At 36.5% G+C, this 24,315-nt stretch overlaps 1 protein-coding gene across 18 annotated transcripts in view; it reads left to right on the forward strand.

Annotated features, from left to right (window-relative positions):
• MAPK10 (mitogen-activated protein kinase 10) overlaps window positions 1-23,378 on the forward strand; it is a 287,949-nt gene extending 264,571 nt beyond the window's left edge. For 8 of the 18 annotated variants that reach the window (XM_019731282.2, XM_019731277.2, XM_019731284.2 and 5 more), the window contains 3 exons: window positions 3,298-3,361; window positions 5,063-5,140; window positions 22,434-23,378. In XM_019731282.2, the coding sequence (XP_019586841.1) occupies window positions 3,298-3,361; window positions 5,063-5,140; window positions 22,434-22,576 (285 nt within the window). In that variant the 3' untranslated portion in view covers window positions 22,577-23,378. Of the gene's footprint in view, window positions 1-3,297; window positions 3,362-5,062; window positions 5,141-21,671; window positions 21,717-22,428 lie in introns of all 18 variants that reach the window. The other 10 variants (XM_019731285.2, XM_074323980.1, XM_074323972.1 and 7 more) reach the window with 5 other exon arrangements.
• The last annotated feature ends 937 nt before the right edge of the window (window positions 23,379-24,315 follow it).

Raw genomic sequence — 24,315 nt, forward strand, 5'->3', positions numbered from 1 at the left:
AAGGGACTGAGGGCTACTAATAACTACAAGAACAAGCACTAACTGAAACTGTTGGAGCAAACTGAGACACACAGTCACCCTACTGGCTTGTGTTTCTATTGTTTTATAAAGATGTTTACTTTAAATATTGTTTCATTAGCCCTTATTTTAGATTCATCCCAATTGCTAGTTGCTCTGACTTACTCTTTAAATTGGGTTTTAATCAAAGTTTCATAATTAATTCGCTATGTGACTTCAATATTTTTTAAAAGAATTTCTTTGAATCTTAGTTTCCTGATCTGCGGATTATTAGGGCATATATAAAGAGCCTAGCATATACTATCTTCTCAGAAAATAAGTGACAGAACTTAGATAGATAGAGAACACTATTCTCCATGTATCAAGCCCTCAAAGATAGTTGGAGAGCAGATCTGTGAGCATTATAACTGTCTTTTTCCCCCAGTGTCACAATCTGTTCTGCAGTTCCTTTTTGTTTTATTCATATGCAATATCCATGTTGGTAATAAGGATATTTCTTCTACATTGTTCCAATTTTTTAGGTGTTATATCATATTAATGTCCCCCAACAAAGGTCTATCTGGGTGTGGTGGCAATTTTGAGGTTTGGAAACTTACCTGGGTTTCAAAGGCATGCTTTCTATCGTGTCTTACTGGTGCCTGAAAGCCAAAATCTTCATTTGTTTCATTTACATAAAAATTGACAGTTACTTCCTCTTTTGGAAACACTCTGATCTCTTGACTTCTGTATGACTGCAAGATCCTCATTCTCCATATATTTCCCTAAATGTTTCTTCATCTTCTTCCTCCTTCATCTCTTCTTCCTTCTTCTTCTCCTTGAACTAAAGATTGCTGCCCAAACACATGTGTATGTGTGATTGACTATGACATTACTCTCTTTGGATTATTCGTCAATTACTCTTTTTACATTGTTATGTGAGAGACATCTTTATGTGAATGTACCTTCCACGGCAGATAGGTGATTGCATCTTCTCCTACAAACAAACAGACAAACAAACAAACACCACCCTGTACATGTAGTCCTTTCAGCCATAACTATAATGCAACTGTGTTTAAAGCAGCTCTCTTGGTTTATTGAAAAGAAAAATCTTGGACTCAGTACTTTGCTTTCTTTCTTTGTGGTGTGGTTGTGGGTAGAGTTGATGTACTTTGTGCTTTTATACATCAGCGACAGCTGGATGCTGAAGCTCCAAGGAAAACTTCTCTCAATATCGTTTTGTTGCAAAGAGAAAATGGCATTCATAAACTTTAGCAAGAACTGTACTCTTGAGCCACGTTCAATTTTGAAACTTGAATGGAAAAATCCACTGCACGGAGAAGCCAGCCACACAGGATCCTGAGCTGTCTATTGTTAGAAAAAGAAAGTGGCGGCAACAAACGCAGAGCTCTGGGGGCCGCCGAGAGCTTGTGCGCACTGCGTCCAGCAGGGGGCGAGGTCGAGGCCCACTTCAGGACCTCACCACAGCTCAGGAAGGGGCAAAGCAGGAAAGCTGCCACTTGACAAAGGATGTTTCGTAACCAGAGTTTGGCTTTGCATTAGCTTACTTAGCTGACAGTTTCACAGATTTTCAAAAATAACTTTGTTTTATTCATTCATTCATTCAATCATAATCTTCCTTTAATTTGGGAGTCCTTTATAATTTGGGGTGGACCTGACTACCGTCCTGCCTTAGGTCCCCAGGGCAGTGCCTGATTATATCCCAGTCCCCTTACCTTTCTCTAGTCAGTGTGTCTTTGTTCTCACTAGTGTCGTGGGGCAGGGGACGGTCTCGTTTTGCTTAGACCTTTCAGTAAAAGCTACTCAGCCGACCATGTCTGAATCACAGTGGCTGGTTTAAAGTTTCCACCTCAGTAGCAATCACTGGTGTTAAAGGAATGTCTGGCTTCATCAGTAGTCCTCAATCATTCAATATTATGCTAGACTTGCCCCACCACAACTGGGCAAAGTCGTCTATGTTTATATCCAGCAACTTCTGTAGTATGTGAGGCTGTTCCAACATGACACAGCTAGGATGAATATTCATGTCTGTCCATGTCTGTCATGATTCAGGCCACCAGAGATTCCAAATGCAATATAGGAGGGCCAGAGTGGTATTTGGGTGCTGCTCATGGGCCAGAGGACCTCCCACAAAAGCCAGAAGCTGTCATTGAAAATCTTGTCCAAAGCCATCCTACAACAGCTGTTTTGGAGGGATGCGTGTCCTAATAAGCCTGAGTCATTCTATTGAGTAACTCTTTTAGTTTCTTATAGAAACTGTTGCTTTTGGAGTGCTGGATGGGATGAATTCTAGAGTCCCATTTCATGGCACCTGACAGTTTGTAGCTCTTCTTTTCACTCAATCCATTTCCAGCTGGTATAGCTTCTCAACCCCTTTCCTCTCTGCCTCATGACTTATTTCTTTCCATGTCACTTGGCCTGAGTTGGAGCTACCTTAGGTCACCATGATAGATCTCCCCAGGTCCAAACATCAGGAAGAAGAGGTTAGGTTCTTTATCTGAGATTCTCCTTCCTGGAAGGCACTTAGATTTATGAAAATCTCCTTTCCCATCTTTGAACTCCTCACAGCAAGAGGAATGGTGATTCCATAAGTCAGACTGAAGGCCTTGCCACATCATTCCTCCTTTTCTGGGGGAGCAACAGGGGCCACTCAAGTGTTCAAGGTGACCTCAACTGGCAGCTTCTGCTAGAGGGGGAAAAATATCTGAAACCATTTAAATATAGGGCACACAGCTATACATAGAGGTGTTTTGTTATGCTTCATGAAAAATGAAAGGTTGATTATATTTGAATATTCTTTTATACTGGGGTGTAGTACTACGGTCTACCGAGAGGTATTAAAGACTCTCCTTTAGGTTAGTCTAAAAATGGAAGAAAATCTTACCAGTCTGGGGTAGTTTTAATAGGGTGCTATTGTGTGGCAAGTGAAGGGAAGACATAGCAGCTTCTGGGTCCTTGTAATCAAGTGTTTTGATTGGTTTTCAAAGACTGGCTATTAGGTGTTTAAGCTTGGGTTCTGAAGCAGAAGGATTGGGGAAGTGAACTCTCAGGATTTGGATTCTGCTGCCTCATATGGTCAACAGCAAATATTCGGATATAAATGAATCCTCCATAAGTTTGTGTGGAAATTTTAACTTCTGCACTACTGTAATCACTCCACAATTTATATGAGACTCTGATCACCACCCAAATCAATGAATAGCAAGGTACTCTTATGCATTGTAAGACTTCAATCATGTTTAATTTATTGCACAAAGTTTATTTTTTTGTTTTATTCTGCAGCCTCCACCTCAGATATATGACAAACAGTTGGATGAAAGAGAACACACCATTGAAGAATGGAAAGGTGACTCTACTACTTAAATAAAGTATTCATTTTACTTTATTAAAATTCAGAAAGTATTCTCAAGGCTTTTCCTTTTAAAACAATTTAGTAACAAACGATTTTCTAATTGCTACCTTCTTAGACCATTTTCAAAGCTCCGCAAACCAATCTATCTTTTCATACTACTAATAATATTGCATTTACTCAAGAATGAAAGGAATTAATTGCTGACACTTTAAAAAATAGTACTGATTGTCAAAGTATTTGTCATGATGGAGGGTAAACTTCAATTTAGTTTTAGAATTAAAAATTCCATGTTTGTACATAAAATTATCATATAAAATGGATAAAATTATGTCTGAGATGATTTTAGACATTAGAAAATAAGACAGTTAATATATGATTTCTTTCTCTTGATATATAGAACTTGAGAATTTAAATAGAACATATATATGTACCTAAGTGACTTATTTCTCCTTTAAATTAAGAAATAATGAATGAATTCATTAATTCACTTATTTCAGTGAAAATTTTCTAAACATATACTGCATGATCAAGATTATACTCAGGGTGAAACAAAGTAGAAACTATAAAGAGATAGATAAACTAATATAAATAACTACAGAGTAGAATAAATATTGGAAAACCAAATGCAGATCATAACAAATGATTAGGTCAAAATGAGGAGAATCATAATGGGAAGATCTGAAAGGAAGAAATGTTTAAGCTACCTTGACGGAATTAATTATTGTCAAGTGGGAAAAGAAAATAAAAGAGAGGAAAATATTAAGATGGAGAGATAAGAGGAAAACAAATGAGCAAAATATGTTATAAAGATAGTAAAGAGATGCCACTGGTCAAGGTGTCAGGTTGGAAAATATGGAAAATGAACACATACAAACTGGATCAAGTTAAAAAAGATCCTAAGTGACAGACAGAAAAGACTTGGTTTGATATAAATAAGGACTAGAAGGCACTCTTAGAAGTTCATGTTGAGTAAGTGATAGGATATAAATGTCACTTGAGCAGGATGGACATGGACTAAATTGTGAGAAATTGGAGAAACAAATACCTGTAAAGGATGATGGCTATATAAATTGTAAGTCATTTTAAAGCAAGAATTAGTAGTGCTGAATGATTTTTAGCTAGAAGGAGTAAAGTAAAATGAAAGCAAACTACTATATAAGTTTAACTCTAATAAGGAAAAAGCTGAAAATGGATGCCAGTTTGGCAATAAATGTAATAACTTTTTAATGTTGGGTTTTAGGCAAGTTTAGTTTTATAAATCCAAGATTTGTGTCTGGAAAAATGATGAAGTAAGAGTTGAAAAACTGATGGAAAGTCATAGTGTGAAGTTATGAGAACATGTACATCTATCTCTCAGGGAGTGAATATAAAAGAAAAATGGATGTTCAGAATGGAGCCATTAAAATCCTTAAGAGGTAAAGTTAGAATGCATCAGAAATCCCCCAAACAATTCAGAAAACAAGTAAAATGTGTCTTCTTCATATGTTTATTTGGTCAAATGCTTTATTGAGCGCTTACTTTTGCCAGGCTCTGCTATTGCAAGAAAATGTAAAATTAGAGGAATAAAGGAATCCCAGTTGATTTTTAATTTACTCAACCCCATCAAAATGTTTTTACTTGTTATTAACTAATAAATTTTCTCTGTGGATTAAGGAGAAATTTGTTTTTTATAACACTGATAACTGTTTCTTACAGAACTTATCTACAAGGAAGTAATGAATTCTGAAGAAAAGACTAAAAATGGTGTCGTAAAAGGACAACCTTCTCCTTCAGGTACTCACTCTCAGTGAATAACCCATAAACCAGTACTTGAGTATTTTTCTTGGCCTTGAGCAGGGATTACAGCCAATAGCATTGCTTATAGAGCATATGCACAAGTATCCCATGATCGTTTCCCTCTAATGATATTAGTTTTACTTTTATGATACTCAGTGCAGTATTCATTCTGATTATTCAGATTATGTGACCTAGCACAAGAGATTTTCAGAGCTCATTTTAAGATAATAATGACTCTTGAAGAAATGGTGACATGGACTGGTTAAAAGGTAACTACTCCTCATCCAAATGCAGAGGCATAATGCCCTCTCTGCCACCAAGTCAATGTAGAGGTCTGGAATCCCTCCAGCCAAAACTTCTTTCCTCACCACTCCAGTATTTGAACTCTTCCCAAAGTTGGTGTGACAGTAGTTGAAGCATCAACCAAGACGGGCTCCAATTAAAATCAGCATGGACAGTCTTTCAGTTTGCGATCTACTGAATCTAACACACATTTGTACATATACATATTTTGCTATGTATTATGTTTTAGAATTATTCAAGATAATTTACTTATACTTATTAATGCTAATATGGTTTTCCTAAGACCTATGTTCTGAATTAAAGAGACTATACACAGTCATGGATGGGAATGGGTTCTTGCCATCTGTAGCAGCATGGATGGACCTAGGAGGTATTTTGCTGAGTGGAATATGTCAGACAGAGAAAGACAGATGCAATGTGATTTTACTTATATGTCAAATCTAAAGAACAAAATAAACAAACAAAATAGAAACAAACTCATAGATACAGAGAACATATTTATGGTTACCAGATGGGAGGGGTATTGTGGGGTGGAAAAGGGGAAGGGATTAGAAGTACAAATTGGTTGTTACAAAGTAGTTGTGGGGGTGCAGGTTATAGCATGAGGAGTATAACCAATAATATTGTAATAACTATATGTGGTTTGGACGGGTACTAGACTTATGAGGGTGACAGATGGGAGAGGGTTGGGGGGCAGGGTGAAAAAGGTGAAGGGATTAAGAAGTACAAATTGGTAGTTACAAAAGAGTCATGGGAATTAAAGTATAGGGAATATAATCAATAATAAGGTAATAACTATGCATAGTGCCAGGTGGGTACTAGTCAGGAGGAATCACTTTGTAAATGATATAAATGTCTAACTAGTATGCTATAAACCTGCAATTAATATAAAATAATATTGAATGTCAAAATAAATAAATAAATAAATAAATAAATAAATAAGTAAGTAAGTAAGTAAGTGTAAAAAGGAAAATATGGAAAGAGTTTTAGAAAATGTGATGGTGGGTGGCTGGTTGGCTCAGTTGGTTAGAACTCAGTGCTCATAACACCAAGGTCACGGGTTCGATTCCCACATGGGCCAGTGAGCTGCGCCCTCCACAACTAGATTGAAAACAACAACTTGACTTGGAGCTGATGGGTCCTGGAAAAACACACTATTCCCCAATATAATTTTTTTTTTTTAATGTGATGGATTATCTTCAGCTTTAAATTACATTTAGTTCATGCTGGCAAGGACATAGGCTATCAATGATTAGTTTAAAGAAAAATGGATTTGGTGTCCTTTCTTTGATAAACAGTTTTTTCCCATGAGCTTTAAATTGTTTCAGGAAAAACAATGTAGGGTGAATTAGTCAATTCTTACTTATATCCACCTCTGAATAACTAGTTTTTAACCCATAACAACTATGATGCCCAAACAGATACATTTGAGTTATGATGTGTTTTTCTCACCTCTAGTCTTGGGGCAGTGTCCAATTTTATTTCAGATCTTTCCTTTCCTCAGAGAGACTTAAGGGAATCATTGGGGTTGTCGTCCAGTCTACTCATTCTTCTATCATCCAGATTGATACAAGTCTGCAGAAGCTGCTTCTAACTTACCTGCATGTTCTGTCTGCTGCTAATAAAGAATCCAAAGACTCAATCCAAGAGCTTCAAGATGCCACCTGCTAGGGCAGAAAGACTCCTTTTTTAAGAATTCCCATAATGGTCAGAACACATTTTTCTATAATCATTAGGAAGCCAAAATACAAGGATCCAGTGAGGGGTGACCTTGCATCTCAGACTGAAACTGGAAAAATGTTAGCAGAGTCTCTTCTATTCATCTTTAGTTCAAGTTATCATTAATTTCTCCTTCCCTTTTTTCCAAAGAGCTGAGAATCATGCCACCCACTTCAGAATACCCCATCTTCTGCATATTTCCTCCTTCATTTTCCCTCATCCCCAACCAGGTTTCTACAAGAGCCAATTTGTGACGATGTAAAATTTACAGTTCTCTTTTCAATACTGTCAGAACACTTCTACAAAAATCCTCTTATCTCATGATTCATTGTACACAAACCATACAGTCCTGGGAGGGTAATATGGGACTGGGATGGTTGAAGTGAGATTAATTAATCATTAAAGGGATGGGAGGAGTGTGTTGCCATATGAAGAAAGCTTTAAGTATTTGGTGAAGGAACAAAGTTTGTACATAATCAAGGAAGGATTCTCTAATCATTAAAACCATTGTTCTTATACAAAAAGGAAGCGAGTCCACCTCGATGTTTCTTTTAATTCATTAGTGAGAGAAATGGCAGAATGACAATGGTAGCTCAACAAAGATATAGGAAATTAGGATTTATGTGATCTGTCGGGGGAAAAAAGCATGTCAAAATAAGATCACTAAATTAAATCAAACTTGCACGGGGCAACCAAACCTATGTTTGTGGTTATCTATTTTACCAGGCAGAAAAAAGTGTGATTTTAATTTATCAATTTTTTATAAGTTTTCTGTTTTATAAAACATTTGGACCCTAATCAATTGAGAATATTGAGCCACACAGTTATGTTCCACAAAACAGATGACCCTTAGATGGACTTATTAGAAAATGCTCAAGCATGATAGTAAAAGGTTGCATGGTCACTTTTTCAACTCTAATCCCAAGTGTTGAATAATTTTCCTAAATAATATGTAAGGTTATTGACATATACAATTTCTACATGCTATGAATAGGTGGACCAAAGTCTTTATCAAGTAAATCCTTTTAAGTTTGCAAAAAATGCATTTAAGGTGAATAAAGTAAAAAACTAGTTTACTTAGCAGTTTGTTATTTCTGGAGGGGCTAGACAGTAAATGTATTCCACTAAGTAATTTAATGATCACTGTTAGTCTTACAGAATTTAGAATATTGGCCCAGGATGTATGCGATTGCTGCCAATTCAGATGGAATTTGTTTAAAATCAAACACATTTGTTCTTTTTAGATTCACCCATCCCAGCATAAATTTTTCTCACAACTTTCCCATTTCTATTAATGGCAGTTCTATTTGCTCAGACTCCCGGCCCGAAACTCCTGACTGGTCTTTCACTCTATACCTGCATTATCATTGACAGTAACTTTCTACATCCTAAAAATTTTGTTAGCTTACATGTAATTGCTACCATTTCTTTTCATTAACACCACAATGATTAATGTTTTCCTGAAGTAATCTTCCTGACTTCAGTCCTACCTAAATTGGTCTTGTAAAAGTCTGGTTTTAACCAAGAATTCCACTAATCAGTGCTTTCCAGTGACTTTGCATCACTTACAATTTAAGCCTAGTAACCTCTTGCTGACATTGACAGCCCTGTGCCAATTCTAGGGGCCTATATTACCACTGTCGTACTTGACAGAATCCCACTTTTTGGAATGCTGACCATTTCAAGTGTTCTCTTATCAAATACCACCTTGTCCCAAAATATTTTTCATGTCTGTCTCCAAAGACTTTCATAAGTTCTCAAAGAATGGGATCCTTCCTTCCTATGGGTTTTTCTAGTGCCTAGTTTAAATATTGTCTTATTACTCCTTAGTTATTGTAAATTCATTGACAAGAAAAACTGTATTCACCTTTGTGAACCATGCAGTGCCTAAGTGCTGTGCCTTGTACGTAATAGTAACTCCATAAATACTTATTAATTTGAAAATTGCTGCTCAGGTTCTCACTCAGCATGTTTCTTGGTGCTATTCCAAAGACAGAATTCAAGATAGTGTTATAGCTTTAATACAGTATGTTATTCAGTAAGTTCTTATACCAGTAAATATTTATTCACCCAGTTAATCTCCATGAAGACAAATGAGCCAAGAATCAAATAGATGAAGTGTTGCTATTGGCATTAGCTCATGCTTCAGATAAAGGTTTGATGCTTTCAGATAGTGATTTGATTAATTCATTTTGGACAAGGTATATTCCTGAATTTTGTTGTTGTTGTTGCAGGCCTGTTTAGTGTGTTAATGATTAAAATATGTCACTTAGGCCCTACCTACATGTGAGAAGGCCACTTTTTAGTCATTCCAACTACCTATCACAATCATAAATTATCTATTGTATATACATGCCCTAAAGTATAGTTTACTGGCTTAACCAATTTGTAGTAAAAAATAATTGTGAATTCAATCTTTCACTACATGCCTTTAAAGGAAAATATTCATCACTTAATTTTGAGAACTCACATGTATACTATGTATTACATGACATATGTATGAGTGATATATCTGTATGCATCATGCAGAGCCATAGGACAGCCATGTTTTGGAACCGACTATACCAGCTCATGAAAGTCAATTGTGCTCATCTCGCCAAACTATGAGTTTATTGACCTCATGTTGGTAGCTTGAAATCCACCATGCAAGATGGATTTAAGACATGGAAATTGGCTGACATTACAGATCAGATTTTTTCCCCCTGGAGAATCAGTTGTTACATATTTATTAGCACATCACTGTGTGTGTGTGTGTGTGTGTGTGTGTGTGTGTGTGTGTGTGCGCGCGCGCACGATATGTATATGGGCAGTAAACTATGCTGGAAAGAAAAAGCAATTACTAAGAAAACGTTTAAAAGTCAGCTTTCTTGCATTCTTCATTTTATTCACCTTTTCTCATTAATGTTTGCATATCGTATTTTATTTTGTAAATAGCTAGAACGAAATAATATTACAACATAGACGCCTTTAATAGTCAGTCATGGCAACACTGGGAACCTGCAGCAAAGGAATAAGTTAATGCAGTTGCTCAGTTGCTCAAAATGTTTCTAATACCCAAAACCATGCTTTATGGTGGTTTTAAAATGTAAATAAGAAGTTAAATGTGCATTTTCGGAAAATACATAGGTTTTAAATGTATTGATGGAATTGTAACACACCAATAAGAAATAAATCTAAGCTTCAGATACGTTTCTAAATAAATAATTGCCCTCACTTCTGTTATCTGGTTTCACTGGCATAGTGATTTATTTGCAAGAATAGCATGGCTGCTTGCTTTCTGAATTGATCTGTAAAGACTACTGAGGGAATAGCAGTTCATGAATAGAAATTAATTTTCTTCTAAAAGCATTTGTCATAGAATGTTGTAGTTAGAACAAATATAGGAGATCATCTAATACAAAAACTCTCTGCTCACCAACCCCATTCACCTGAGAAGTAAACCTCCCATAAGTAACAAGGATTCACCAAGACAAGTATATTTAGCATCAGGATGGGTAGAGATTTTTCAGAATCTCTAACTGAAGATAAAGCTCCCTAGGAGACTGTAAGCTGCATCCCTTTCCCCAGCTAATATTCCACATACCAGGGGAGTGTCCTTCCCAATTACAGTCACTGTTCCAGTCCAATAATTTTTATGTTTTTATTTAAAAACCTGAGCCCCAAACAAGTTGGGGCTCAAGATCATGCAGAAAAAGAAGGGAATGTATTTCAGTTATTTATTTTTTTTTAACTTTGTTAATTCTTACAATTCTTTGTGTCTATTTTTTTGTGTTTGGCTACGTCAGGAAAATAATTTCCTTTAAAAAAACAGAACACATTTTTTTTCCCTGGAATAATGGGTACCTTTTAGCCAGATAATTTCTAGCTGAGATATTTTCATTAACATGTTGCTTCTTTGCATGTAACCTAATTTTTCTTTCTGACGTACAATTGAAAGTAGCTAATATTCCTTATTTGCCTTACTAGTATTTTCAGTACTTTTAATGCCATTTTATTGACAAAAACTTGGGATGCTTTATTGATAGCAAAACATTTTTTAAAAAAATGCACATCTCTACTCATTTCTCTGAAAATAATATAGAAGGAAGGGCTATTTATCACATTGCTAGAATATCCTGGGCAGGTGGACATTATAATCAAATTCCATTCAGTTCAATTTTGTTAAAGAGATTTTCACAAACTGGCAGTAAATTAACAACTTGAAGCCAAAGTGCATGTCTTGACTGTTCTATTTGTGTTTGCTTTTATGGTTTGCAAAGTTTATTTATTGCCTACATGAAAACAGTCTCGGAAGTATCATCCGGTAAAGCAAGAAGTGGCTACAGTCAAGAAGGCATTTATTATAGTGCATAGAAATCATACAGAAGCAAATATTTTTCATGTAATACTGGGGGACGGGTCATTATTTAATGACCATCTCTTTAAAAAAAACATAACTGAGTATAGCATTTACCAGTTTCTGTGGTATAAATATTCTCACTGTCACCAATTTCAAACTACTGATGTGGCATCAATGAAGGCAGAGTTGGAAAGAGATACTAATAATTGGTTCTCAGAAGTCCCTAAAAGCCAGCTCCGGCATTCCACTAGAGTACACATGATTCTCCCACCATAACACTATAGAGAGAGGAATGCCTCCCATACAACAAGCAGATGTAACAGGAATTTTATAGAGGAAGCATTAGAAGAGAGGGCCTTTCAATGAATTTGTGCTGTAAAAAATCAGGAACAATAGTCTATGGAACCCTAGAATTACAGTTAATAAAGAGTCCGAACTTTGAATAGTTGAATACTTACTATAATTTGCATTCACTACTGATGAAAAAAAAAAAAAAAAAGCTGGAACCTTCCCGCATAGAATAGAAGATAGGGATTGTAGAGAGCCAGCTGATGAACAAAAGAAAAAGGACAACTACTGCAAGATGATTTCCTTAAAATAGTGTAGCAGTGTCATAGCAGGGACAAATTTGCTTTCCCTCACAGAACCCAATTTAGAAGAGTATGCACAAAAGATACACAGTGTTTTGTTAAACTGCATACTTATTCTGTGCTTAGCAGTAGAGATTGAGGAAGGTAGGAGAAATTAAGAAGTATAATGAAAGTATAATGAAAAAGTAAAATGAAAGAAGGGCAACATAAACATGAGGTAATCATGGAGCCAAACTATATATAATAATAGGCTGACTTATAGAACATAACACTTAGAAAGTTCCCCAAGTATGTTGAAAATGTGCTGATTATTAAAACAGGTGCAGTAGGAGTGCTGTGTAAGCTTAGCCTGCAGTGTTATCCCCTGTATATGAAGAGTTTATTAAAAGCAACTCTGGTTTTTGCTGCCTTCATTCAGTATTATTTATAGATGTAAATTTGTGTTTCTCTGGGGAAATTTCCTTAATGTTTTTTGTACAATTTTCTAGCTGCCTTTGTTGTGGGCTTGTGTTTATCTGTAAATAACAAATTGTGTTCTTATAAGGGAGCCTTATCTCAGCTAATTCTTATCTTACCCTTGTTTGAATCAGTATTCAGCTTCAACTGCGTCAAGTTGAACAGGTCCACGTAATCAACTCCTGCCAGGAAAGGAGAAAAAAATCTATCTCAAGAGGAGATCAGGACTATTATGTAGAAATACTTTAAGATACTTTTTGGTTTGCGTTATGACAAAATTTTATTTTAAAACTTTAACTGGTTGTTTTGTCATAATTTAAATAAAGCACATTAGCAAAAATCTTCCTGGTTGCCTGGGCATTTTGATTACTTATAATAGTCAGGAGATGTACATGTCATCATTTGATCTATTTAGTTTGGAATAAATTGAAAGCAGATAACTTTACATTACACATTGTTCTGATAATGAGAGTAATTACTTACAAGAGAGTTTTAAGAATCTAGAGACGTAAGATTAGGAGGTATTGATGCTTTTTTTTTTTAGTTTCAGGTGTACAAAACAATGTAATAGTTAGACATTTACACCCCTCACAAAGTGATAATCCCCCCAGTCTACTATCCCTCTGACATTGTACACAGCTGTTACAATTCCATTGACTCTATTCCCAATGCTGTACTCCACATCCTGTGACTATATATATATTTAATTATAGTTGACATTCAATATTACTCAGCTTCAGCTTCAGGTGTACAGCACAGTGGTCAGGTGTCTACACAGTCCATGAAGTGGTCTCCCTAATAAGACAAGTGCCCATCTGACACTCTACAAAATCTTTACATTATTGATTATATTCCCCAAACTGTCTTTCATATCCCTGTGACAGTATTGTGACTACAAATTTGTACTTTCTAATCCCTTTACCTTCTACCCAATCACCACCCCCTCCCATCTAGCAACCATCAGTTTTTTTTTTTCCTTATATCTCTGAGTCTATTTCTGTTTTGTTTGTTTATTCTGTTCTTTAGGTTCCACATATAAGTGAGATCATATGGTATTTGTCTTTCTCCATCTGACTTTTTTCACTTAGCATAATGTTCTCTAGGTCCATCCATGTCCTTGCAAATGGTAAGATTTCGTTCTTCTTTATGGCCAAGTAATACTCCATTGTATAAATGTACCACAGTTTCTTTATCCAGTCGTCTAGTGATGAGCATTTCAGTTGTTTCCATTTCTTGGCTATTGTGAATAGCACTGCGATAAACATAGGGCTGCATGTATTTTTTTCAAATTAGTGGTTTGGATTTCTCTGGGTAGATACCCAAGAGTGGAATTGCTGGGTCGTAAGGTTCCAGTTTTTGAGATACCTCCATGCTGATTTCCATAGTGGCTGCACCAATCTGCAATCCCACCAACAGTGCACAAGGGTTCCCTTTTCTCCACACCCTCGCCAGGACTTGTTGTTTGTTGATTTATTAATGATAGCCATTTGGACCTGTGTGTGGTGGTATCTCATTGTGGTTTTTATTTGCATTTCTCTGATGATTAGTGATGTTGAGAATTTTTTCATGTGTTTGTTGGCTGTCTCTATGTCCTCTTTAGAAAAATGTCTCTTCATGTCCAATACCTATTTTTTTAATTGGGTTGTTTGTTTTTTTGGTGTTGAGCTGTATGAGTTTTTTTTTAATAAATTTTGGATATTAACCCTTTGTTAGATGTATCATTGGAAAAAGTCCTCCCATTCAGTAGGATGCCTTTTTGTTTTATTGATGGTTTCCTTTGCTATGAAAAAAATTTTAGTTTTATGTAATCCCATATGTCTATTTTTTCTTTTGCTTCCCTTGCCCGAGGGAATATGTCAGTAAAAATATTACTAAGGGTAATGTCTGCAAATTTACTTCCTATATTTTCTTCTAGGAGTTTTATGGTTTCAGATTTTACATTTAAGTCTTTAATCCATTTTGAATTTGTTCTTGTATATGATGTAAGGAAGTGGTCCAGCTTCATTTTTTTGCATGTGTCTGTCAAGTTTTCCCAGCACCACTTACTAAATAGACTGTCTTTACCCCAATGTAAATTCTTGCTTCCATTGTTATAGATTAAATGACCATATAGGTATGGATTTATTTCTGGGCTCTCTATTCTGTTCCATTGATCTGTGTGTCTGTTTTTATGCCAATACCATGCTGTTTTGATTACTATATACTTGTAGTATGATTTGATGTCAGGTAGCATGATAGCTCCCACTTTGTTCTTATTTCTCAAGATTGCCGTGCTACTTAGGGTCTTTTATGGTTCCATATAAATTTTAGGATTATATGTTCTAGTTCTGTGAAAAATGTCATTGGGGATTTGATAGGGATTGCGTCGAATCAATATATTGCCATAGGCAGTGTGGACATTTTAACTATATTAATGCTTCCTATCCATGAGCATGGTATGTGTTTCCATTTATTTGTATCTTCTTTAATTTCTCTTTTCAATGTCTTATAATTTTCTGAGTACAGGTTTTTTATTCCTTGGTTAAATTTATTCCTAAGTATTTTATTTGTTGAGGATTTTTGCATCTATGTTTATTAGGGATATTGGCCTATAGTTTTCTTTTCTTTTCTTCTTTCTTTTTTTTTTCTTTTTTGATAATGTCTTTGTCTGATTTTGGGATCAAGGTGATAGTGGCCACATAAAAAGAATTTGGGAGTCTTCCCTCCTTCTGAATTTTTTGGAATAACTTGAGGAGAATAGGTGATAGTTCTTTTTTTGGATGTTTGGTAAAATTCACCTGTAAAGCCGTCTGGTCCAGGGCTTGTGTTTGTTGGGAGGTTGTTGATTACCGATTCAATTTCACTGGTCGTAATCAGTCTATTCAGTTTCCGTTTCTCCTTGCGTTAGCCTTGGAATGTTGTATGCTTTTAGAAAATTATCCATTTCTTCCAGATTGTCTAATTTGTTGGCGTATAGTTGCTTGTAGTATTTTCTTAATTTTTTTTTTGTATTTTTGTGGCGTCTGTTGTCACTTCTCTTTCATTTCTGATTTTATTAGTTTGGTCTCTCTCTCTCTCTCTCTCTCTCTCTCTCTCTCTCTCTCTCTCTCTCTCTCTGATGAGTCTGGCTAAAGGTTTGTCGATTTTGCTTATCTTCTCATCAAACCAGCTCTTGGTTTCATTGATCTTTTGTATTGTGTTTCTTGTTTGTTTGTTTTCATTTATTTCCGCTCTGTACTCCCTTTGGGCTTATTTTGCTGTTCTCTTTCCAGTTCTCTTAGGTGTAAGGATAAACCATTGATTTGAGATTTTTCTTATTTCTTTAGGTAGGCCTGCATTGCTATAAATTTCCCTCTTAGGATTGCTTTCACTGCATCCCACAGTGTGTTTTCATTTTTGTTTGTCTGAGGTATCTTTTGATTTCTTCCTTGATCTCATTGTTATTTCTCATTCATTATTTAGTAACATGTTATTCAGCCTCCATGTATTTATGTGTTTTCTAGTTTTTTTCTTGTAATTGATTTCTAATTTCATAGCACTGTGGTCAGAGAAGACGCTTGATATGATTTCAATTTTCTTAAATTTATTGAGACTTGTTTTATGGCCTAACATGTGGTCTGTCTTGGAAAATGTTCCATATGCACTTGAGAAGAATGTATATTCTGCAGCTTTGGGGTGAAATGCTCTAAAAATATCAATTAAATTAAACTGTTCTAATGTGTCATTTAAGGCTGCTGTTTCCATATAGATTTTCTGTCTGGAGGATCTTTCCCTTGTTGTCAGAGGTGTGTTGAAGTCCCCTACTATGATAGTGTTACTGTTGATCTTTGTCTTTATGTCAGTCAATATCTATTTTATATATTTAGGTGCTCCTATGTTGGGTGCGTAGATGTTTACTAGGGTTATGTCCTCTTGTGGGATCAATCCCTTTATTATTATGTAGTGCCCTTTGTCTTTTATTACATTCTTCATTTTAAAATCTATTTTGTCAGATATAAATATTGCTCATTTCCATTTGCATGAAATATCTTACCTCATCCCTTTACTTTCAACCTGTGTGTGTCTTTTGATCTGAGGTGAGTCTCTTGTATACAGCATATGCTAGGATCTTGTTTTTTTATCCACTCAGCCACCCTATGTCTTTTGATAGGAGCATTTAATCCATTTACATTTGAAGTGATTATTGATAGGTACATAGTTATTGCCATTTTGTTGTTTTTATTTCTGGTCTTCATTAATTAGATTGTTTTCATCTTTCTTCTGCTTACAGAAGCCCTTTTAACATTTCCTGCAATGCTGGCTTTGTGGTAATGAATTCCTTCAGCTTATTCTTTTCTGAGAAGTTCTTTATCTCTCCTTCAATTTTAAATAATAGCCTTGCTGGATGAAGCAATCTAGGTTGTAGGCCTTTGTTTTTCATCACATTGAATACCTCCTGCCACTCCCTTCTGGCCTGCAAAATTTCTGTAGAAAAGTCAGCTGATAGTCTTATGGAAGTTCCCTTGTAAGTAACTATCTGTCTCTTGCTGCTTTTAGGATTCTCTCTTTGTCTTTAACCTTTGCCATTTTAACTATAATGTGTCTTAGTGTGGGCCTGTTTGGGTTCATCTTGGTTGGAACTCTGTGCACTTCCTGGGCTTGTATGTCGATTTCCTTCACCAGTTTAGGGAAGTTTTCAGTCATTATTTCATCATATATATTCTTGATCACTTGCTTCCTCTTTTCTCCTGGTATTCCTGTGATGCACATGTTGTTGCACTTGATGTTATCCCACAGGTCTCTTAAACTATTTCATTGTTTTTTATTCTTTTTTTCTTTTTGTTGTTCCGATTGAGTGATCTTTGTTATCTTGTCTCCTAAATTGCCGATTTGATCCCCTGCTTCATTTAATCTGCTGGTAACTCCTTTGGTCTGGAGTTGGCTTATGGGTGGGTTGATGCTTGTGCCACTTGGGTTGGGCCCTCATGCAGGGTGATTTGAGTGTGTTCTTTATTTCAGTTATTGTATTCTTTAGTTCTAACTGGTTGTTTTTTTTATGATTTCTCTATCCTTCTTTAGGTTCTCACTAAGTTCCTTAAACATTCTTATCATCAGTGTTCTAAACTCTGTCTCTGATAAATTGGTTACCTCTATTTCATTTAGTTCCAATTCTGGAGGCTACTTTTGATCTTTTATTTGGGACATAATTCTTTGTTTCCTCATTCTGGCTGACTCTCTGGGTTTGCTTCGATGTATTAGGTGGATTCCCTAGGTCTCTCAGTCTTTGCTGGGTGCTCTTACATAGAATGTGTTGTTTATATTTGTATTGCACAGTCTCCTTATTCTCCTGTGCATGTGTTCCAGAGGTGTCCCTTGTGTTGTGTGTATTCCCCTGTTGAATTGAGCTTTTAATTGCTTTTGGCTTGTCAGTGGGTGAGATTGATTCCCAGGCTGAGTAGCTATGAGAATTGGCTATGCCCACAATGTGTGTGTTGATTCTTGTGCCACTTGGGCTGGGCCCTCATGCAGGGCAATTTCAGGACAAAAAAAAACAACAACAACAACAAAAATACACTCACATGTAAAAACAACCAACAACAATACTCAACACAAACAAAAATATCAAAAATACAAAAATCAAAACAAAAAATAGCAACAACCCCCCAAAAAATTAATACAAAAAAATGGAAAGAAGGAGGAAAAGGAAAACAAGGAAAAGAAAATAGAAAAGGAGAGAGAGAGAAAGTAGGGGGGAAAAAAAAATATATATATATATTTTTTTTTCTGATCTATCTATCTATCTATCTATCTATCTATCTATCTATATAACTAAATATATATTTTAGTTAACTAAAAATGATAATAATAAGAAAACAAAAAAAACAGTACCAGTCTTGGCTTAAGCCCACCAAGCTATCTCCAGTTTGCCCTCCGTTGTACAAAGACTCCTTTGCATCTTGTGGAGGCAGAGCCGGCTACCTGGTATCCAGAGTGACCCTGGCACTGCAGTTCTAGATGAATGGGGCTATGGGATATGGTTGGTAGTTTTTACAAACTCAGTGCAGTTTCTGCTCTCACCTGCACAAACGCACACTGAGAGCACAACAGCCAGCCACTGGGAGGTGGGCTTATTCCCTGTGTCCAGGTCTCCTGAGTCTTATGGCATTTCTTCTGTTGGGGGTATGTGGAGGGTGTGAGATTTCTGAGCTTCTAAAAGCCCAGTGCTGCCTCTACCACCTGCTGCTGACTGCTGTGTGTGTCTCAGTATCTCTAATTGCCCTGCCAGGAGTTGCCCAGAAAAGGTGGGGACTGGGTAGGCAGGTGCCTTTGTCTCCCTGGCCAGCCCAGCAGTGTCACAGTCTTCCCAGCCTCTTCCCTAGGCCACAGCTGCAACCTGGCTTTTTCCAGTTCTTGAGGGCTGCAGCTCCTCTGTAATCTGACACTACTCCTTTCCATTCAGGGACCAGTTTAAGACTCTGGAAGGGTGGAGGTAGGATTGCTGTGGAAGAGTGGGCTGAGGGATCCGAGTAAGGCATTTTCTCTGCTTTCTGTCTGACTGAAAGAGCCCAGCTGCATTTCTCAGTTGAGGCCTCTGCTTCCAACGCTGGGCACTGCCGTCCTATATGATGATCTCTCGGCAAGACTGTGGGGCACAGGGAGAGAGCCCACAGCCTGGCTGTTGTGATCTCGGGTCTGCGTCCTGAGGTCCCGCATGTCCACAGCTGCAATTGCTAGCCCTGTGTCGGCACTTCTCCCTTCCCTCTTCCCCCGCTCTCCCAGTTTGCCCATCTTCAGGTAATCTTCATGTGAGTCTCTTAGCTGTTCTGTGTGATGAGCAGAGAATCCTTCGGTGAGTTATAGATGTTTAATTTGTGGTAACTTCCAGGGGAGAACTCAAGAAGCTCACCTCACTGCTGCCATTTCTATGATGTCACTCTCCCACCCTATGTCTTTTGATTGGAACATTTAATCCATTTACATTTAAAGTGATTATTGATAGGTACATAGTTATTGCCATTTTATTATTCGTATTTCTGGTCTTCGTTAGTTAGTTTTCACCTTTCTTCTGCTTAAAGAACCCCTTTTAACATTTCCTGCAGTACTGGCTTGGTGGTAATGAATTCCTTTAGCTTACTCTACTCTGGGAAGCTCTTTATCTCTCCTTCAATTTTAAATGATAACCTTGCTGGGTAGAGCAATATTGGTTGTAGGCCTTTGGTTTTTCTTTTTATCACTTTGAATATTTCCTGCCACTCCCTCTGGCCTGAAAAGTTTCTGCAGAAATTTGCTGATAGTCTTATGGGAACACCCTTGTAAGTAAATGGGTGTCTTTCTCTTGCTACTTTTAAGATTCTCTCTTAGTCATTTTAACTATGATGTGTTTTGGTGTGGGCCTGTTTAAGTTCATCTTGTTTGGAAGTCTGTGCAGTTCCTGGGCTTGTATGTCACTTTCTTTCACCAGGTTAGGGAAGTTTTCAGTCATTATTTCTTCAAATATGTTCTGGATCTCTTGCTCCCTCTCTTCTCTTTCTGGTATTCCTATGATGCACATGTTGTTGCACTTGATGTTGTCCCCCAGGTCTCTTAAACTATTTCATTGTTTATCTTTTTTCTTTTTGTTGTTCTGATTGGGTGAATACTAACTACTACTTTGTCTTCTAAATTGCTGATTTGACTCTGCTTCATCTAATCTGCTGGTGATGCCTTCTAGTGTATTCTTCACTTCAGTTATTGTACTCTTTATGTCTGACTGGTTATTTTTCATGGTTTTTATATCCTTCTTTATGCTTGCTATCTCTTTATTGAAATTCTCATTAAGTTCCTTCATTATTCTTATCATCAGTATTTTAAACTCTGTACCTGGTAAGTTGTCTCTGTTTCATTTAGTTCCATTTCTTGAAGTTTCTTCTGTTCTTTTATTTGGGACATGTTTCTTTGTTTCCTTATTCTGGCTGTTGCTCTGTGTTTGCTTCTACGGTATGTATTAGGTAGACCACCTATGTCTCTCAGTCTTTGGGTATTGATACTTCTGTAAGCCTTTTTGTATATAAAAATATGATACAAAAGAATATATATTAAGTAATTACAATTAGAGAAACTTCCTAGCAAAAAGACAAAAAAGAAATATACCTAATTTAACAGTTTTTTTCATCATTAATTTGATGATACAATGTATTATCTTTTTCCTATATATTTGCACATTTTTCATAAGTTACAAAAATATATTTATAATTGACAAATAAAAATTTAAAATACGTATAGAATACTTATAATCTGTCTCAGTGTAGGTGTATGAGTCCTCTCCAGATATTTTCACATTTTAATTACATTTTCTCCACAGGCAGGAAATGTCTACCCTCAGAACAAAGAGATGGTATTAATCTCTCTACTTCATTACACTATTTTTTTCTGATTTGTTAGATTTAAATGATAATACTTATTTAGGGTTTATTATTTTTCATCAAATATATCTTACACCCTATCTTTGCTCAAATATGATACAATTTTAATGAGACTTCTTTATCTCTTATTTTATTCAATGATTGTACTGTAGATACTTTTAATAGTAAACTATTTCACAAATTATGCATTATATCACCCATATTGCTTAAGTATAAAGACTATATAAAGAGAAAAATTAAATTGACTCTTTCCAGGGTGCCATGGTTTAATTTTATTTCACAGCATCTCTGGTTCATCTTTCCTTTGTAGTTCTCAAAGCTATTATAACTCAGCAAGTATTTATTGAGCGATTACCATGAGCAAATTTCTTTTCAGAGTTATAAAATCATTATATTGCCACATAATAGATAAATAAAAGAATTCCCTGTTTCCCAAAAATAAGACCTAGCTGGACAATCAGCTCTAATGTGTCTTTTGGATCAAAATTTAATATAAGACCCAGTCTTATTTTACTATAATATAAGACTGGGTCTTATAATATAATATAATATAATATAATATAATATAATATAATATAATGTAATGTAATGTAATGTAATGTAATATAATATAATATAATATATAATATAATACTGGGTCTTATATTAATTTTTGCTCCAAAAGATGCATTAGAGCTGATTGTCCGGCTAGGTCTTATTTTTGGGGAAACAGGGTTTTTGCAAATTAATCTAAGTTAATAATTTAGAGTTCTTATTTGTAGTTTCCTAGGTAAGCAAGCCTGCAGGAAAGTAAACACAATCAAAAGGTATGGTCTGGCTTCTATTTTTTTTTTTTGGTCTATGGTAACTTTCATCAAAAGTCCAACTGGCTTTTCTATATGGATTTTAACTTGATGTCATATTAATGACTATGTAATAATATTTACTTAATAGTCCTTCCTTTCTCCAGAGCTGTAGTCTCCAAGTAAATGGGATTTCAGGGCTTCACGTCAACCCATATTTCTGGGATAGAATCCTTACATGTGTTTGCTTTTAAAGTTCCCTGCATTAAAAGCATCCAGGATCAGATCATTACATTACAGGGTTTTGCTCATCTGCCTTCTCCACAGAACAGTGGTCTTCAACCCTTTATTACACAGTCTCCAGGAAGCTTTTAAAAAATACCAATGTCTTGGCTCCACCCAATGCCACTAAATTACAATATTGGAGGTGTAGGGGGTGACTGGGGTTTTCAGTGGGGTTTTTAGTTTGTATTCTTTGAAGAACATTAATTTCTAAATTAAAGTGAGATTTGTTAACTACAGCACTAACTGTGAGTAACTTGTGACCTGGGACTCTGTGCTGTTATGTTTTGATTTTCACCATCTAATAGAGTGCCCTGTATTAGTTGTTCTGTGAAGTCTTTTCAAATGAATGATGCACTAGACATCCTTATTGTATTTGCCCATGCCCGCATCTTGAGTGACATAACGCTGAGTCTAGTTCCAGATTTAGTCATGTTGGCCTTCATTTCCTTAGCACAGGTGCAGCAGTGAACAGCAGTGAGAGTCTCCCCCCATCTTCGTCCGTCAATGACATCTCCTCCATGTCCACCGACCAGACCCTGGCATCTGACACTGACAGCAGCCTGGAAGCCTCGGCAGGACCCCTGGGTTGTTGCAGGTGACTAGCCGCCTGCCTGCGAAACCCAGCGTTCTTCAGGAGATGATGTGATGGCAGTGACACACACACACACACACACACACACACACACGCACACACATGCACACGCGCACACACACACACAGACACTCATGCGCACATGGAGACACGCAATGACAAGAAAACAGCAAGGGAGAGAATCCACGCCTAAAATTGAAACAAATCTTTCAGCCTGCTTCTTCTCCAGAGTTCTGTATTGCAGCTAAGCCAAATGTATATTTAACTTCTAGTTGCTCTTGCTTTGGTCTTCTTCCAACAATGCTTACTACGGAAAGCAAATCAAATACAATTAGAGAAGCCTTTTCCATAAAGTATAATTTTAATGGCTGCAAAACCAACAACCTGTAACTGCCCTTTCAAATGGCATGACAAGGTGTGCAGTGGCCCCATCCAGCATGTGTGTGTCTCTATCTTGCATCTACCTGCTCCTTTTGGCCTAGTCAGATGGATGTAGATACAGATCCGCATGTGTCTGTATTCACACAACACTACTAACTTAGAGATGCTACTGTCAGTGTCCTCAGGGCTCCACCAAGGCGTCATGCACTGGGGTACCACATGGTCCATTTCCTGTGATCTCTTACTCTGACATAAACCCATCTGTAATATATTGCCAGTATATAAGCTGTTTAGTTTGTTAATTGATTAAGCTGTATGTCTTATAAGAAAACATGTAAAGGGGGAAAATATGGGGGGAGTGAGCTCTCTCGGACCCTTGAAGATGTAGCTTCCAAATTTGAACTGATTAAATGGCACCTGTATACCAATTTGTAGAAAGAACATATGTGATGCTTTGATGCTTATGTACAATGTGGGGGCGGGAGGGGGTAACAGTTTCCAGGCATTAAATGGTTTGGCCTTCAGAAGAAAGGTGGGACAGGGAGTGGGTAGGACTGACGAGAGAGCAGTGTTGCAGTGTGGAAGAGGACGTAAAGGAGATTATTGCCTGACTACTAGGAGACACCGACATCCATATTTTAGAGAGTTGACTCCATTTGTAATTTATAAATTATGTGTCACAACTGGGCAGAGAATGACAGGTGAGACAGGGGTATTGTGTACATATCCGATGGTAAGACTTATTCCCTGGAACAGGGTGGTATGCCTCTGTGTAACGTCCTTAACAGAAAATGAGCCTACTGAGACTGTCTTCAGACTGTGAGTCGTGTTTTGCATGAGTGTGCTACTTCCCAGGTTCATACCCTGCCAAGGTTTTATTTTAAGAAAAAAATATATTGCTTCCCTCTTCTGGAATTAAAACAAACAAACAAACAAACAAACAAACAAACAAAAAACAAAAAAAAACAAACAAAAAACTCCCAAAGCACAGGGTAATCCTCAGGTCAGCACTTGAAACCATTTCCACAGACATTATTATTTCTCAGGAGTTTCCCTGACTATTAATATGACTGATGTTTTATGTTTATTTTCATAAATTTGAATATCCGAGAAGGGCTGATAATCCGAGTTTTGTACCGCAGTCTATGTGACAGCAATAACTCTGCCCATAAGTTACTGCTGCTAAACAGCTTTAGCAATATGAGTTTGTCTTAAAGCCATGAAGAATTTATGTCAATGTTTAGCAAAGTCACCTGAATTTAGCTCAGATTAAATGAAAGTGCTTTCCTTGGCACCAAAGGAGGCACTATGAAACATCTGGGTTATATATGAGGCAAAACCAGGGGGACTTCTCAGCAATAATAG

This window comes from Rhinolophus sinicus, linkage group LG02, assembly GCF_036562045.2.
Source record: "Rhinolophus sinicus isolate RSC01 linkage group LG02, ASM3656204v1, whole genome shotgun sequence".
Lineage (NCBI taxonomy): Eukaryota > Metazoa > Chordata > Mammalia > Chiroptera > Rhinolophidae > Rhinolophus > Rhinolophus sinicus.